Below are 17,016 nucleotides of genomic sequence, written 5' to 3' on the forward strand. Positions count from 1 at the left end.
ATAGGCCTTTCAACCCACCATGGCTGTGCCAACCATGATGCCATTCGAAACGAAACCCATCTGCTTGCACCCGGTCTCTATGACTTGATTCCGTGCCTGTTCAAATGTCTATGTAAAACATTTCCTTGAATATGGAGAAAGTGAGGACTTGCAGATGCTGGAGATCAGAGCTGAAAAATGTGTTGCTGGAAAAGCGCAGCAGGTCAGGCAGCATTCAAGGAGCAGGAGAATCGACGTTTCGGGCATGAGCCCTTCTTCAGGAATGAGGAGGGTGTGCCAAGCAGGCTAAGCTAAAAGGTAGGGAGGATGGGCGTTGGGAATGCGATAGGTGGAAGGAGGTTAAGGTGAAGGTGATAGGCCGGAGAGGGGGTGGGGCGGACAGGTCGGGAAGAAGATTGCAGGTCAAGAAGGCGGTGCTGAGTTCGAGGGTTGGTACTGAGATAAGGTGGGGGGGGAGGGGAAAATGAGGAAGCTGGAGAAATCTGCATTCACCCCTTGTGGTTGGAGGGTTCCTAGGCGGAAGAGGAGGCGCTCTTCCTCCAGGCGTCGTGTTGCCATGGTCTGACGATGGAGGCGGCGAAGGACCTGCATGTCCTTGGCGGAGTGGGAGGGTGAGTTAAAGTGTGCCACCATGGGGCGGTTGGGTTGGATGGTGCGGTGTCCCAGAGGCGCTCTCTGAAATGTTCCGCAAGTAGGCGGCCTGTCTCCCCAATATAGAGGAGGCCACATCGAGTGCAGCGGATGCAGTAAATGGTGTGTGTGGAGGTGCAGGTGAATTTGTGATGGATATGGAAGGATCCCTTGGGGCCTTGGAGGGAAGTAAGGGGGGGGGGATGTATGGGCGCAAGTTTTGCATTTCTTGCGGTTGCAGGGGAAGGTGCCGGGAGTGGAGGTTGGGTTGGTGGGGGGTGTGGACCTGACGAGGGAGTCGCGGAGGGAGTGGTCTTTCCGGAATGCTAATGGGGAGGGGAGGGAAATATATCCTTGGTGGTGGGGTCTGTTTGGAGGTGGCGGAAATGACGAAGGATGATCCGATGTATCTGGAGGTTGGTGGGGTGAGTCCCGACCCTCTGACTCAGCACCGCCTTCTTGACCTGCAGTCTTCTTCCCGACCTTTCCGCCCACACCCCCTCTCCACCCTATCACCCTCACCTTAACCTCCTTCCACCTATCGCATTCCCAACGCCCCTCCCTCAAGTCCCTCCTCCCTACCTTTTATCTTAGCCTGCTTGGCACACCCTCCTCATTCCTGAAGAAGGGCTTATTGCTGAAACATCGATTCTCCTGTTCCTTGGATGCTGCCTGACCTGCTGCGCTTTTCCAGCAACACATTTTTCATTTCCTTGAATATGTCAAGTACCATTCAAACTAGATAAACCTTGGTGAAGGAGTGAATTAAAGATTTGTTTGCATTCTTAGCACATCATCTCATGACACCAAAACTAAGCTTTCTTGCAATAACTTTGAATGTCCCCTCTGGCCCAATTCTACTTTCCTGCACATTCCCTTTAATATCCCACCCAGTCTAACTCCCCTCTCTTGCACAGAGTGGCATAGTTGCCATGTCACTAAACCTGTAATCCAGAACACAGACAAAGTTTTGAATGGGTTTGAATCCCCCGCCCCCAACCTCCCCCCATGGCAGATGGTGAGATTCAAATGTAATAATAAAAACAAAGGAGACCTGGAATTAAAAGTCTACTGAATATCATGTAACCAGTGTCAATTATGAAAACCCATCTGGTTCACCAGTACCCTGTAGAGAATGAGATCTGCCATCCTTACATGGTCTGTTTACATGTGACTCCAGACCCACAGCAGTATGGTCAACTCTTTACTGTCATCTGGATAATTGGGGCAGGGGCAATAAATCTGACTTAGACAGCTACACTTACATCAAGAAAATTTTAAAGATTCCCCCACTTCAATCAGATTCTCTTGCTTGTTTCCTATACCCCATAATATTTACCAATATATTCCTCTCTCCAGTTCATTCTGTGCTATTTAATATTGCATCCCCTCTAATCCCTTTCCAGCTCATTTCCCAACTAGTCAACTATCACTGTTCTGCACACTCGATCTGTTAGAATGTGTTTATAGAGTAAGAGAGATGTACAGCACAGAAACTGACCTTTTGGTTCAACCCGTCCACGCCGACCAGATATCCCAAACCAATCTAGTCCCACCTGCCAGCACCTGACCCATACCCCTCCAAACCCTTCCTATTTATACACCCATCCAGGTGCCTTTTAAATGTTGCAATTGTACCAGCCTCCACCACTTCCTCTGGCAGCTCATTCCATACACACACCACCGTGTGTGTGAAAACGTTGCCCCGTAGGTCTCTTTTATATCTTTCCCTTCTCACCCTAAACCTATGTCCTCTAGTTTTGTACTCCCCGATCCCAGGGAAGAGGCCTTGTCTATTTATCCTATTTATGCCCCTCATGATTTTATAAACCTCTATAAAGGTCACCCCTCAGCCTCCGACGCTCCAGGGAAAACAGCGCCAGCTGGTTTAGCCTCTCCCTATAGCTCAAATCCTCCAACCCTGGCAACATCCTTGGAAATCTTTTCTGAACCCTTTCAAGTTTCACAACATCTTTCTGACAGAAAGGAGACCAGAATTACACACAATATTCCAACAGTGGTCTAACCAATGTCCTGTACAGCTGCAACATGACTACTCAATACTCTGACCAATAAAGGAAAGCATACCAAACGCCTTCTTCACTATCCTATCTACCTGCAACTCCACTTTCAAGGAGCTATGAACCTGCACTCCAAGGTCTCTTAGTCATGGCCTAATACCATATTCCTGCTCACTCCTGAAAACCCTTGAAGATCCCACCTCTTTTACCACAATTTGATATCCTTTAACAACCTAACTCTATTTACCTTATCCCATTCTCTTCAATATCCAACTTCATTAGATTCTCTACAGTGTGGATACAGTCCCTTCGGCCCAACCAGTCCACACCGACCCTTTGAAGAGTAATCCACCCAGACCCATTTCCCTCTGATTGATGCACCTAACACGATGCTCAATTTAACATGGCCAATTCACCTGACCTGCACATCTTTGGACTGAGGGGGGAAACCGGAGCACCCGGAGGAAACTCACGCAGACACAGGGAGAATGTGCAAACTCCACACAGACAGTTAGCCCAAGGCTGGAATCGGACCTGGGACCCTGGTGCTGAGGGGCAGCATTGCTAAGAACTGAGCCCCAACTGGTTTAATTCGACTCTGTTGCTTGTTCTTTTTAATATCCGATCTGGTCTACTCACATTCTTGTAATCTCTCTTCATTCCCTTTAAACTTACCTGATCGCATTCTACGGAATCCTGTCCTTACTCTACTGTCCTGTACAGCTTTATTCTAGATCACCACTGACTTGTGGTACCTATTCACATCATATCACTCCCTATATTGCGTGCTTTCTCAGTCAGTACAATCCCCCAATCATTTTAATACCCCAGCCAGTCTAATCCCGCTTTTCTGTTCAGTCTGCCTGCCTTCAAAAGACCCACCAAGTGGGATAATCCCACCCTCCTAAACTCTTGTCATAATCTAATATGCCAATCTAAACCTGTTGCTCATTCACAAACCATGATACAAGGAAGGAGGGGCAGAGTAAAGAGGGAGATATATGTCAGTTACCCTGAGGGAATGTTCGAATCTGTTACAAAGAAACATGGTAACAGAGCATGTGAGAAATATAGGCCTGAGAGTCTGACTCTGGTGGTGGATACGTTGCTGGAGGGGATTCGGAAAAATAGGATTTATTTGCATTTAGAGGGGCAAGGAATGATTAGGGATAAATCAGCACAGTTGTGTGTGACGGAAATAATTTCTCACAAACTTGAATGAGTTTTTTTGAGGAAGAAACTGAAGTGGGAGATGGCACAGGGCAAGCTGATGGCCGCTGAGCCATCAGTTGGCTTGTTGAAACAAAAGATGGCCGCCGGACCACAATATGGAGAGAGACAGCACAGCAAATGCAGACACTGCCTGGGGCCACCAGAACGTCAGCACAATGCACTCACAGCCGAGTTGATTAGTTTAAGGTGGATAGGGGAGAGAACACATGAGTAATGTACACTGCCCGAAGACTCTGGGTCCAGCCAACACCTTTGACGGTTTGATACGGACTCAATACAGAGTGCTAAAAGCCAGGGCTGCAGTAATTGTCCTTCTCAGGAAGAGAGATTAGCACCCATTACTACAGCAATGGACTTTCACGCAGCCATTGAAACTGAATGTCTGCATTGAAACTGACAACAATTGCGCTGAAATTAACAAAGGCTGAGCTGGAACTGACCATGACTGTATTGAAACTAACAATTCTGCAATGATTGCCATAAACAAATCATGCTACAAAGACAATAATCTCATCACTGACCGCATGATAAACTAAATTAGTAAAGTTAGAGCATATGGGATTCAGAGTGAGCTTGCCAATTGGGTACAAAACTGGTTTAATGGCAGGAGGCAGAGTGATAGTGGAGGGTTGTTTTTCAGACTGGAAGCCTGTTACCAGTGGTGTTCCACAGGGTTCAGTGCTGGGTCCGCTTTTGTTGGACAAGGAGATTTTGATCAATTGGGTCAATAGGCTGAGGAGTGGCAGTTGGAATTTAGTTTGGATAATTATGAGGTATTGCATTTTAGTAAAACATACAAGGGCATGACCTGTACAATTAATAGTAGGCCCTTGAGTAGTATCATAGAACAGAGAGACCTAGGGGTTCAGGTGCATAAATCTTTGAAATTTGCATCACATACAGACAAGGTGGTTAAGAAAGGTTTAGCTCACTTGCTTCATTGCTCAGACCTTTGAATACAAGAGTTGGAACATCACGTTGAGGTTGTACAGGACATTGGTAAGGCATCTTTAGATTTTTTAGATTAGATTACTTTACAGTGTGGAAACAGGCCCTTCGGCCCAACAAGTCCACACCGACCCGCCGAAGCGAAACCCACCCATACCCCTACATTTACCCCTTACCTAACACTACGGGCAATTTAGTATGGCCAATTCACCTGACCCTGCACATCTTTGGACTGTGGGAGGAAACCGGAGCACCCGGAGGAAACCCACGCAGACACGGGGAGAACGTGCAAACTCCACACAGTCAGTCACCTGAGGCGGGAATTGAACCCGGGCGTATCTCTGGGCACGATACTCTTCTGGAGTATCGTGCCCAGTTCTAGGAAAGGATTATCAAGCTGGAGGGGGTTCAGAAAAGATTTACCAGGATGTTGCCATAAATGGAAGGTTTGAGTTTAGGGAGGGACTGGATAGGTTGGGACTTTGTTCACTGGAGTGCAGGTAGTTGAAGAGTGACCTTATGGAAGTTAGTAAAATCATGAGGGGTATAGATAAAGGTGAATAGTCTTTTCCCTAGGGTGGGGGATTTCAAGACTAGGGGGCATACTTTTAAGGGGAGAGCAGAAAGATTTTAAAAAGAGCACAAGGGGAAACTTAATTTTTTTTAAACAGCGGTTTGTGTGTGGAGTTAACTTCGAGGAAGCAGTAGGTGCAGGTACAGTTACAATGTTTAAAAGACATTTCGATAAATACATGAGTAAGAAAGGTTTGGAGGGAGATGGACCAAGTGCAGGCTGGTGAGACTAGTTTAGTTTAGAATTATGGTCGGCATGGATTGGGCTCCATGCTACATGACTCTATAAATAAATTACCATTAGACTGAGTCACTGGTTTATGAAAGAGAAAGCTGAAACTTTATTGCTGGAACAGCACAGCAGGTCAGGCAGCATCTAGGGAACAGAAGATTCGACGTTTCGGGCACATGCCCTTCTTCAGGAATGAGCAGAGAGTGTTCAGCAGGAGAAGATAAAAGGTAGGGAGGAGGGACTTGGAGGAGGGGCGTTGGAAATGTGATAGGTGGAAAGAGGTCAAGGTGAGGGTGATAGGTCGGAGTAGGGTGGAGGCGGAGAGGTCAAGAAGACGACTGCAGGTCAGGAAGGCGGTGCCGGGCTGGAGGGATTCGGCTGAGACAAGGTGGGGGGAGGGGGGATGAAGAAACTGGTGAAGTCCAAGTTCATCCCCTGTGGTTGGAGGGTTCCCAGTCGGAAGATAAGACGCTCCTCCTCCGACCGTCGCGTTGTGGTGGTTTGGCGGTGGATGAGTCCAATGACCTGCATATCCTCGGTGGAGTGGGAGGGGGAGTTGAAATGCTGTGCTACAGGGTGATTGGGTTGGTTCGTCCGGGTTGCAGAGCGATTCAGAGAGCACCTCTGGGCCACCCGGACGAACCAACCCAATCACCCTGTAGCACAGCATTTCAACTCCCCCTCCCACTCCACCGAGGATATGCAGGTCATTGGACTCATCCACCGCCAAACCACAACAACGCGACGGTCGGAGGAGGAGCGTCTTATCTTCCGACTGGGAACCCTCCAACCACAGGGGATGAACTTGGACTTCACCAGTTTCTTCATCCCCCCTCCCCCCACCTTGTCTCAGCCGAATCCCTCCAGCCCGGCACCGCCTTCCTGACCTGCAGTCTTCTTCTTGACCTCTCCGCCTCCACCCTACTCCGACCTATCACCCTCACCTTGACCTCTTTCCACCTATCACATTTCCAACGCCCCTCCTCCAAGTCCCTCCTCCCTACCTTTTATCTTCTCCTGCTGAACACTCTCTGCTCATTCCTGAAGAAGGGCATGTGCCCGAAACGTCGAATCTTCTGTTCCCTAGATGCTGCCTGACCTGCTGTGCTGTTCCAGCAATAAAGTTTCAGCTTTGATCTCCAGCGTCTGCAGACCTCACTTTCTCCTATGAAAGAGAAAAACATACTGCGCAAATGAGTTGAGGCTGTCATGAGTAGGACAGATGAAGGAAAAAAAAGCCAGCAAACGCAATGTATTTGGATTTTCAAAAAGCATTTGCTAAGAGACCACACAAGCAATTACTAGAAAATTTGATCTTCAGATGATTAGGGTTTAAAAATAGCAAATTTAATGCATTAAGTTTACTTTTCCATCTTACCTTCAGCAGAGCCAGTGCCACATTGAAAATGATGCTCAGTCCCTGAGAAGAAAGACAAGATGTTAGTCCTCAATCACACTAGACTTAATAAATACTAAAGAGTGTTTTAGCAATTTACCTACTTTTTCATACATAGTCAGCCAAGGACCCACTCTTCCACGGTCTCTATTCCTTTAAACATCCAATTCTGTGGCCCTTTCTTCAGATTCAGTTCCCCATACCTCCAATTTAAAGATTTGACCTTGCCATCATAACATTTCAGTGATCTCTCCTCCCTCACCTGTAATTTCACCCATTCACAATGCTGGATGATGATTTTTGGGTTCCCTGTAAATGTCAACCAGTGAACTATTTTATCTTTGGCAGTTCTACTTTCATCTTCTCTCATTCTCTATTTGTTGTAGGTAGCTTGCTTCATGTTTGAAGAATTCACCTGACATGTTTTTAACATCTTTTCCATCTACATCTATCTGGAGCCCTGGCTTGGTCTTTGCAAATCCATCATTTTTGTTGCAATGTACCCAGCTTCTAATTGAAATATTTCTTCCTGAATAGTCACCTATTGTTCCATTAGATTCTGTTAGTCTTCAGCTCTGTTTCACACTGATTAGCTCACCTCACATCCCAGTGAAGTCAACTTACTTGCAACACCAAGTAGAAGTATCTATTTTCACTGTCTGAGAGCTATTTGTAACGTCAAGTGCCAGGACAAAATTCCCAACATCATGGTTTTTGCTAAGTGATATGTATCTGACAGCACACGTTCAGAGAGATCAGCTTTGCCAGGTTGGTAATGTGGTTCATACTGAGAATGACCTGACATCAAAGGCTATACTCAACAGACAACTGAACAGAAGAACCAAAAATATCCAAAATTTTGTTTTTCTACCTATCTGGAAGTCTCAACCTTGGACCGTAGCATACCAATAAACATCAGCTGTGTATCGACCTAAATGGCGAAGTCTCTTATCAAATTCACTGGATGACATTTCAGAAGAAGAGTCAACTGTCTTCCAGACCAGTAAACAGAACAGAACACAAAGCCTTCTAACACTAATATGACATTTGCAAAAGGTTGTAGAAATGGAGACTTGGTCTAATGTCATGAGAGACAACATCAACCCAGATTTAACTAATGTAAATTTTTTGTCCTGAACATTCTTCCAAAGCAACAAGAAAATTTGACGGATGTCCTCTCAACCCCTGGAAGTTAACCCTCTAATACAGAACTTTAGTTCATTCCTTGCATTCATTGCACAGATAGATAACCAACTCCAAGAGAGATGCGTGGGTGACGCACTGAGATTTCCAGCATTTTGTTTTCAGTACAGATTCCAGCATCCGCAGTAATTTGCTCCTCCAAAGATACATGGATTGCAAAGATGCATACCCAGCACATTCTCCTCAATGTTAAGGAAACCTTAGTTACAAGTCTCCCCATATGATCTATCACAACAGACCAGCAAATAAGTAGTCAGCAAACTCTGCTACTTGGATCTATTGCAACAGACAACCTGTGCCTTGATGAGGAACTCAGCATACATATTGGAACAGTAGCTAGCCTTTGACTGACCAAACAGGCACAGAGGGCCAGGACGCTGATCTACACAATTGAGTACTCAGCACAGTGCTGAATAGCAAAGTCTGATCAACTTGTATCGACTGAGAAAACAAAGCCTTAACAGCATTCATCTCCAGCATCTACAATGCAACCATAACATAATACAAAGAGAACAAAGAAAATTTACAGCCCAGGAACAGGCCCTCCAAGCCTCAGCTGATCCAAATCTACTATCTAAATCTGTCGCCCAATTCCTAAGCATCTGTATCCCTCTGCTCCCCACCTACTCATGCATCTGTCCAGATGCACCTTAAATGATTCTACCGTGCCTGCCTCTACCACCTCTGCTGGCAACGCGATCCAGACACCCAGTACCCTCTGTATGAAGTACTTGCCGCGTGTATCCCCCTTAAATTTTTCACCTCTCACCTTGAAAGTGTGACCTCTCGGTACTGAATCCCTCACCCTGGGAAAAAGCTTGTCTCTATCCACCCGGTCTATATCCTTTACGATTTTGTAGACCTCAGTCAGGTTCCCCCCTCAATCTCCTTTATCCTAATGAAAACAAACCTAACCTACTCAACCTCTCTTCATAGCTAGCACCTTCCATACTAGGCAACATCCTCGTAAACCTTCTCTGCACCCTCTCCAAAGCGTCCACGTCCTTCAGGTAATGTGACCACCAGAACTGTACACAGTACTCTAAATGCGGCCGAACCAACGTCATGTACAATTTTAACATGACCTACCAGCTCTTATACTCAATAACCCGTCCGATGAAGGCAAGCATACTATATGCCTTCTTGACCATTCTATCATGGTACAATAGAACTGCACTCCCAGGTCTCTCTGTTCATCAACTTTTCCCAAGGCTTTTCTGTTCACTGTATAATTCGCTCAACAATTATACTTCCCAAAATGCATCGCTTCACATTTGCCTGGATTGAATTCCATCTGACACTTCTCTGCCCAACTCTCCAGTCTATATTCTCCTGCATTCTTTGACAGGCCCTTATGCTTTCTGCTACTCCAGCCTGTGTCATCTGCAAACTTGCTGATCATACCAAAAATTTCCCTCTTCCAGATCATTTATGCAGACCACAAACGACAGTGGCCCCAGCACTGATCCCTGTGGAACACCACTGGTCACTTAGGTCCATTTCGAGAAACTCCCTTCAACTACTACTCTGTCTCCTGTTGCTCAACCAATTCTTTATCCACCTAGCTAGAACACCCTGCACACTGTGTGACTCACTTTCTCTATTAGTTTATCATGGGGTAAACAGACAGTTTAATGTAGACAGACAGACAGTTACCATTGAGGTAATCCTTGAGGGTAAAAGGTGCCAAGCATGCCACTGCAAATCATGCTAAGGTGGCTTTGCTGAGTTGATCATGCTTGCAGACTGGAAATTAGCTACATCCCCAAGGACAAGCCGTGTGGAGAAGCAGCAGGATGGTCTTGGCAAAAATGCTAAATCGAGATACAAAAGTTTTAAGTATCAAAATTGCGACAAGTGGAAAACTAGCTGATGATCAATGCAAATAGCACCACATTGGGACAGGAGTTCACCAGCTGCAGGATGTGTTTTCAGAAGCTCCTAAGCAGATGCCAGCCCAGAACAAAGTCACACCATCCCACACCACCAGCAAGTGACAATTTTGACTGTAGCACATTTTTTCCTCAGCAGATTTGGGCAGTTCAGCCAGAGGTACAAATTATTACTTTTCCAATTCTTTCATTGTACTCTATGTCAACAGCAGGGTCAGTATCCTTTGTCGCTCTGGAACTGAGTGGGTTACTCAACCAGAGTGGTTAAGAGCTGAAAATGTGTTGCTGGAACAGCGCAGGTCAGGCAGCATCCAGGGAACAGGAGAATCGACGTTTCGGGCATAAGCCCTTCTTCAGAGTCTTACTCAACTGTTTCATGAGAGGTTAAGAGTCAACCACATTACTGTGGGTCTGGAGTCACATGTAGACAATAAATGGACAACAATAACAGATTTCCTTTCCTAAAGGGATAATATTGTGATCTAGATTTGCTTTTTAAAAACGATAATCAACAGTGGTCACATGGTCATTAGGTCAGATTTTTATTGCAGTTTTTTTAAAAATGAAAATCAAATTTCATTATCTGTCATGGTGTGATCTGAACCCTTGTAATCCAGACCTCCAGGCCACCCTTACGCTAGTCCATTACATCACTGCTGCTTCTTCAAAGAGCTTGGAGTTATTAAATTCTGCAATATCCCCACTGTAGTTTTTGCCCCATAGTTTCCATGCAGATTTGCTGCTCTCTCATCAATTTGGAAAGCCGTAAAATACTCTCAGGAATAGGATCATATTCCTTATGCTTCTCAGTTCTAACCAAATGAATTTCATCCTTGCCTCAAGGTATCCCCTCAACAGTACAATTACTTCCTTAATCAGTGCTGCCACTCCACCCCACCCGCCTTCCCTGGGCAGAATAAGCCAAACAAAACACTGATTCAATCTGCTAATTGGCGAGTAAGTAGCTGCAAATACTTTTGCCTTAATTTTAACACTGATATGCTGGGGTTCTCGATCACTGAGAATAGGAATATTTGTAGAGTATTCTCCTCCTGATAGTTGAGCTGTCCATCACCATTCGTGGCTGCACAGCTTTGATCAGTTGTGAAATCGCTAAACTTGATCACATGTTGAGCACAAAAGTAGCCCTGTGTTCTAGCTTCAGCAGATTGGTATGGGTCACGCTTGATGCTGGGCCCTAAAGTTATCTGTCTGGAGTACATTCCAAGCTGTTCTGTTTGGGTGGGCTTTTGGCTCCTAAATGCTTGAAAACGTTTGAAGAGATGCAAGCTCTGTAACTGTAACTTGCTATGCTGCTTATAAGACTGTGGAGGCTGGTGTTATATAAAGACCTAGTTAATTAGTTCCAACTTTTAACAAAAGCAACTTGTAGAACATAGAGGTTTTCAACACAAGGGAGAACAGAGTCATCAGCAGGAGGTCTCTGCATCCATGTTTGACCTGATGCCTGGAGGCTTCAGAATCAGGGTTTGATGTTGGCAACTCCCAGGCACTTTCCTCTGGACTGCACAACTGTCAGCTCTGCTGGGTTTGGCCTGCTGATGGGACATGTCATACCTGGGGTGGTGTTGGGGGCATTTGGGATATTGTCTGTAAGGTATGTTTCAGTGGGGGCTGTTGTTCTGCAAGATCTGAACTCAGTATCCAGAACTACACTCTTCAGTAACATTACTCTGTTACTGGTTTCACCAGGGCACTGTTCGCCCATTCTCTCGCACAACTGACTAGTACACTAACATCTGTAAGAAACCGTGTTCGTTTTAAGATCAACAGAGACACATTCTGCTTCTGCTCTGTCTAATTAAACAACTTATTTTATTAGCTCTTAGATCAGCGAGTGTGCTTCCCAGAGCAAATACCCTTTTTTAGAGGTGAGCCAATGGAAGGAGGAGAAATGGGAGCAAAAGGGGGTCTAACAGTTACATAATGTTTCAAATGAAAACACTATTGTTCCCCAGTCTGAGCTTCCAGTTTCATGAAGTCTGCCATCTCATGTCCCAGATGGTGGGGCAAAATAAGGTGGCAGAAAGTTTGTTGGGTCCCTGATTTATGAGATGTTTAAAGAGATCCACTAGAGGGAGACTAGCAGTTGCTGTATAATGAGGAATTTATTACAAAGGTGTGTAATTTTAAGAGATCGATATACCAACATTTCCTGTACTTACAAAAAGCTACTCTCAAACGCCAAAAGGCATGGATTTATGGTAAGCAAAGGTGAAGACTGCAGATGCTGGAAACCAGAGTTTAGATCAGAGTGGTGGCTCAGTGGTTAGTACTGCTGCCTCACAGCACCAGGGACCCGGGTTCAATTCCTGCCTCGGGCGACTGTGTGGAGGTTACACATTCTCCCCGTGTCTGCGGGGGTTTCTTCCGGTTTCCTCCCACAGTCCAAAAGATGTGCAGGTTAGGTGAGTCGGCCGTGCTAAATTGCCCGTAGTGTTAGGTGCAGGGGTAAATGTAGGGGAATGGGTCTGGGTGGGTTGCTCTTCGGAGGGTCGGTGTGGACTTGGTGGGCCAAAGGGCCTGTTTCCACGCTGTAGGTAATCTTAAGAAGAAAAGTGGTGCTGGAAAAGCACAGCAGGTCTGGCAGCATCCAAGGGGCAGGAAAATAGATGTTGTTTCGGACAAAAACCCTTCATCAGTAATTTATAGTAGGTCAGGTAGTTATAATAGCTGACTCGGAACAGTTATGTGTAGGGCGGCTCAGTGGTTAGCAATGCTGCCTCTCAGCACCAAGGCCCCAGGTTCGATTCCAGCCTTGGGTGACTGTCTGTGTGGAGTTTGCACGTTCTCCCCGTGTCTGCGTGGGTTTCCTCCGGGTGCTCCGGTTTCCTCCTACAGTCCAAAGATTGCAGGTTAGGTGAATTGGCCATGCTAAATTGCCCGTAGTGTTAGGTCAATTAGTCAGAGGGAAATGGGTCTGGGTGGGTTATTCTTCGGAGGGTCGGTGTGGGCTTGTTGGGCCAAAGAGCTTGTTTCCACACTGTAGGGAATCTAATCTAAAAAAATCACAACACCAGGTTATAGTCCAACAGGTTTAATTGGAAGCACACTAGCTTTCGGAGCGTCGCTCCTTCATCAGGTGATCCTGATGAAAAATGAAGAAGCGACGCTCCGAAAGCTAGTGTGCTTCCAATTAAACCTGTTGGACTATAACCTGGTGTTGTGTGATTTTTAAACTTTGTACACCCCAGTTCAACACCGGCATCTTCAAATCATAATCTGATCTAGTCAGCAGCAGAGTGTTAGGTTTGAATGTTCGCTACATTTCCCAGAGTAATCTGCAGCAACAACACTTCTGGAGTTACCTCTGGCTCCACGTCAGAGGATTGAAAGTTCAAATCCCATTTAAGAGATTTGAGCAATGGGGTTGAGCTACCTCTGTAATTGTCACCACTTGAGATTGTCTGCTCTCCCTCTTTTTCTTGAGATGTTCAAAGAGATCCACTAGAGGGAGACTAGCAGCTGCTGTATAATGAGGAAACAGCATAAATTCATCATGACGCCTGAAACTGCTGTAGAAGAGGATACTATCCGTCAGTGCCACACTATAGATTCTAATTCCACACGATTTTCAGGTCCACTCTTGTTATCACAGATCAACTTGCTCCAGGCGGTAAAATAGTCAGCTGCAATAGGTGGTTAAATTGCACTGAAATGGTTTTCAGACAATCCAAAAGACTGAGAAGAACTGTAACTGAAGGCACATTCAGGGACATTATTACTATCCTCAGTGCCCTTCTCTCCCTCTGATGCTGACTCTCACAGGGGCGCAGTGCCCTTCTCTCCTGAACATTCAGTGAAAACTTGTCAATGCCAAAAACAGAACGGTTCGAGTAAGCCTGAGGCGCCAGATCACCTCAACCCTCAGCATGTCCAAACTGCAGTCAACAATGGAATGCTCAATTACACCAATCAGGCAGGGTTGCCCAAACTGTAGCTAGCTGTGGTCACGGCGCACCTTGCCCTCTGGTCACTATGCTGCAGACAGCAGCCAGGAAGCTGATGGTTGGTGTGAAACATCTGAATTACAAGCAGGGACTGAGCGAAAAATCAAGCAGGGAATGGAGGCAGCGGAAGGTGATGAGAAAGCAGCAGGATCACATCAGTGGAGAACATAACGTGAAACACCACAATTAAATTGCAAGACCATGATAAAATGATATAAAATCAATTTAGCAAAACCTTGATCTGCTGAAACCAACATCATAGGATACATGGCCAGTTTACTGTATAAATTCAAAGGTAATACCACCTGTCCTCCCCTCCAACCCCAAAGTCAGGCTTTCCTCTGCTTCAAGCATTTAACCATTGATGCAACAGCCTCTGGTTAAACCACTCCCAGCAGACAAACATTCCCCAGATAAGGCAGATTAAAAATATTCTCTCTCCCCCTCACACTCACACAGCAACAATCTCAGATTGTTAACTCATTATCAAGCAGCATCCATAACCTGCACCCAGCTTTCTTATTGCAGCATCTACTGCCTTTAGAGCAGATATATTCTTTGCTCTCATACTCTAGGTTGTATGTAACTAACCGGATAAATCATTCGGCTTTTTGTTTCTGTAAAACTTTCTACCAGCACTAGTTTTGGGGATTCCTGTACATATTTTAACAGATTCACATTTTCCCCGTCTTTAAGTGTCAGTTCCATTGTTCAATTCCTTTCATTTCCTCATTCAGTGGAACACATACCTAAAAGAACAAAGATAACAAAGAACAATACAGCACAGCAACAGGCCCACTGGCTCTCCAAGCCTGAGCTGCCACATTTTGCCCTTCCATACTAAAACGGTCTTCAATTACAGGATCTGTATCTCTCTATTCCCGTGTGTCTAGGTGCTTCTTGAATGCTGCTAATGTGTCTGCATCCACCACCTCTGGCAGTGCATTCCAGGCCCTTTTAAAAAAACTGCCCCTCAACTCAAACTCTACCACAGCTCAATACCATGAACCGGTGTCCCCGAGTAATTGACCAGTCAACCCTGGGAAAAAAGCTTTACACTTTCTAGTCTATCCATGCATTCACAAGCTTATAAACTTCTATCAGGATGCCCTTCAACTCCCTGCACTCCAGTGAAAACAAAGCCAGTCTAGCCAACCTTTCTGCAGAGTTAAAATCCCTCATACCAGGCAACATCCCAGTAAACCTTTTCTGTACGTTTTTTCATTTTGGAAGGACAAATGAGAATGCGGAATACAGGGTTAACGGTAGGGTTCTTAGTGAGGTGGAGGAACAGAGGGATCTTGGGGTCTATGTTCATAGATCTTTGAAAGTTGCCACTCAGGTGGATAGAGCTTGTAAGAAGGCCTATGGTGTATTAGCGTTCATTAGCAGAGGGATTGAATTCAAGAGTCGTGAAGTGATGTTGCAACTGTACAGGACTTTGGTTAGGCCACATTTGGAGTACTGTGTGCAGTTCTGGTCGCCTCACTTTAGGAAAGATGTGGAAGCTTTGGAGAGGGTGCAGAGAAGATTTACCAGGATGTTGCCTGGAATGGAAAATAGGTCGTACGAGGATAGGTTGAGAGTGCTAGGCCTTTTCTCGTTGGAACGGCGAAGGATGAGGGGTGACTTGATAGAGGTTTATAAGATGATCAGAGAAATAGATAGAGTAGACAGTCAGAAACTTTTTCCCCGGGTACAACAATGTTACAAGAGGACATAAATTTAAGGTGAAGGGTGGAAGGTATAGGGGAGATGTCAGGGGTGGGTTCTTTACCCAGAGAGTGATGGGGGCATGGAATGCGCTGCCTGTGGGAGTGGTAGAGTCAGAATCTTTGGTGACCTTTAAGCGGCACTTGGATAGGTACATGGGTGGGTGCTTAAGCTATGACAAATGTTCGGCACAACATCGTGGGCCGAAGGGCCTGTTCTGTGCTGTATTGTTTTATGTTCTATGTACCCTCACCAAAGCATTCACATCCTTCTGATAGTGTGGTGACTAGAATTGTCTTTAATATTCCAAGTGTGGCCTAACGAAAAGCTCTATAAAGCTGCAGCATAACTTGCCCATCCTTATGCTCAGTGCTCCTTCCAATGAAGGCAAGCATACCTTAAGCCTTTTTTGAACTACATTATCTACCTGCACTGCCAACTTCAGTGATCTGTGACCTGCACACCGAGATCCCTCTATGTCAATACCCCTCAGGAGTCTGCCACTTTATAATTCCCACCTGTACTCAACCTTCCAAAACACATCACCTCATATTTGTCCAGATTTAACTCCATCGGTCACTTTTCTGACCGTGCCTCCAACTGATCTATATCCTGCTGTATCCTGACAATCCTCCTCAATATCCACAACTCCAATCTTTGTATCATTCGCAAACTAATTAGACTAGCTGAATTTTCTTTGAAATCATTTATGCAGACCACCAGAGATCCCAGCACTGATTCCTCTGGAATACGAGTTCTGAAAAGTATCCTTCCACTGCTACCCTATGACTCAGCCAATTCTGAATCCATCTTGCCAGCTCACCCTTAATACCATGTAACTTCACCTTTTGTACCAGTCTGCCATGAGGAATCTTGGTTAAAGGCTTTACTGATATCCATATTGACAGTATCAACCACTTCCCTCTCAGTCATCGTCTTCACCTCCCCAAACAATTCAACAAAGTTAGTGAGGCTCTACCACCCCGGCCTAACGCTAATAAGTCCACTTGCTTCTAAATGCATATAGACTGTCACTGAGAATCTTTTCCAATAATTTCCCTACCACCGAAGTGAGACTCACAGGCCTGCAATTTCCAGGGGATTATCCCTGCTACTCTTCTTAAACAATGGGACAACAGTCTATTCTCCAGTCCTCCAGGACCTCACCTCTGGCCAAAGTGGATACAAAGATGTCTGTCAATGC

At 45.5% G+C, this 17,016-nt stretch overlaps 1 protein-coding gene across 2 annotated transcripts in view; it reads right to left on the reverse strand.

Annotated features, from left to right (window-relative positions):
• LOC122554081 (rab GTPase-activating protein 1-like) overlaps positions 1-17,016 on the reverse strand; it is a 496,968-nt gene that overhangs the window by 81,298 nt on the left and 398,654 nt on the right. For both annotated transcript variants that reach the window (XM_087990933.1, XM_087990934.1), the window contains exon 18: positions 7,016-7,057. In XM_087990933.1, the coding sequence (XP_087847059.1) occupies positions 7,016-7,057 (42 nt within the window). The remainder of the gene's footprint in view (positions 1-7,015; positions 7,058-17,016) is intronic.

Source organism: Chiloscyllium plagiosum, unplaced genomic scaffold (assembly GCF_037043375.1).
Source record: "Chiloscyllium plagiosum isolate Xiang-an unplaced genomic scaffold, Cpla_swu_hap1 HiC_scaffold_9, whole genome shotgun sequence".
NCBI lineage: Eukaryota > Metazoa > Chordata > Chondrichthyes > Orectolobiformes > Hemiscylliidae > Chiloscyllium > Chiloscyllium plagiosum.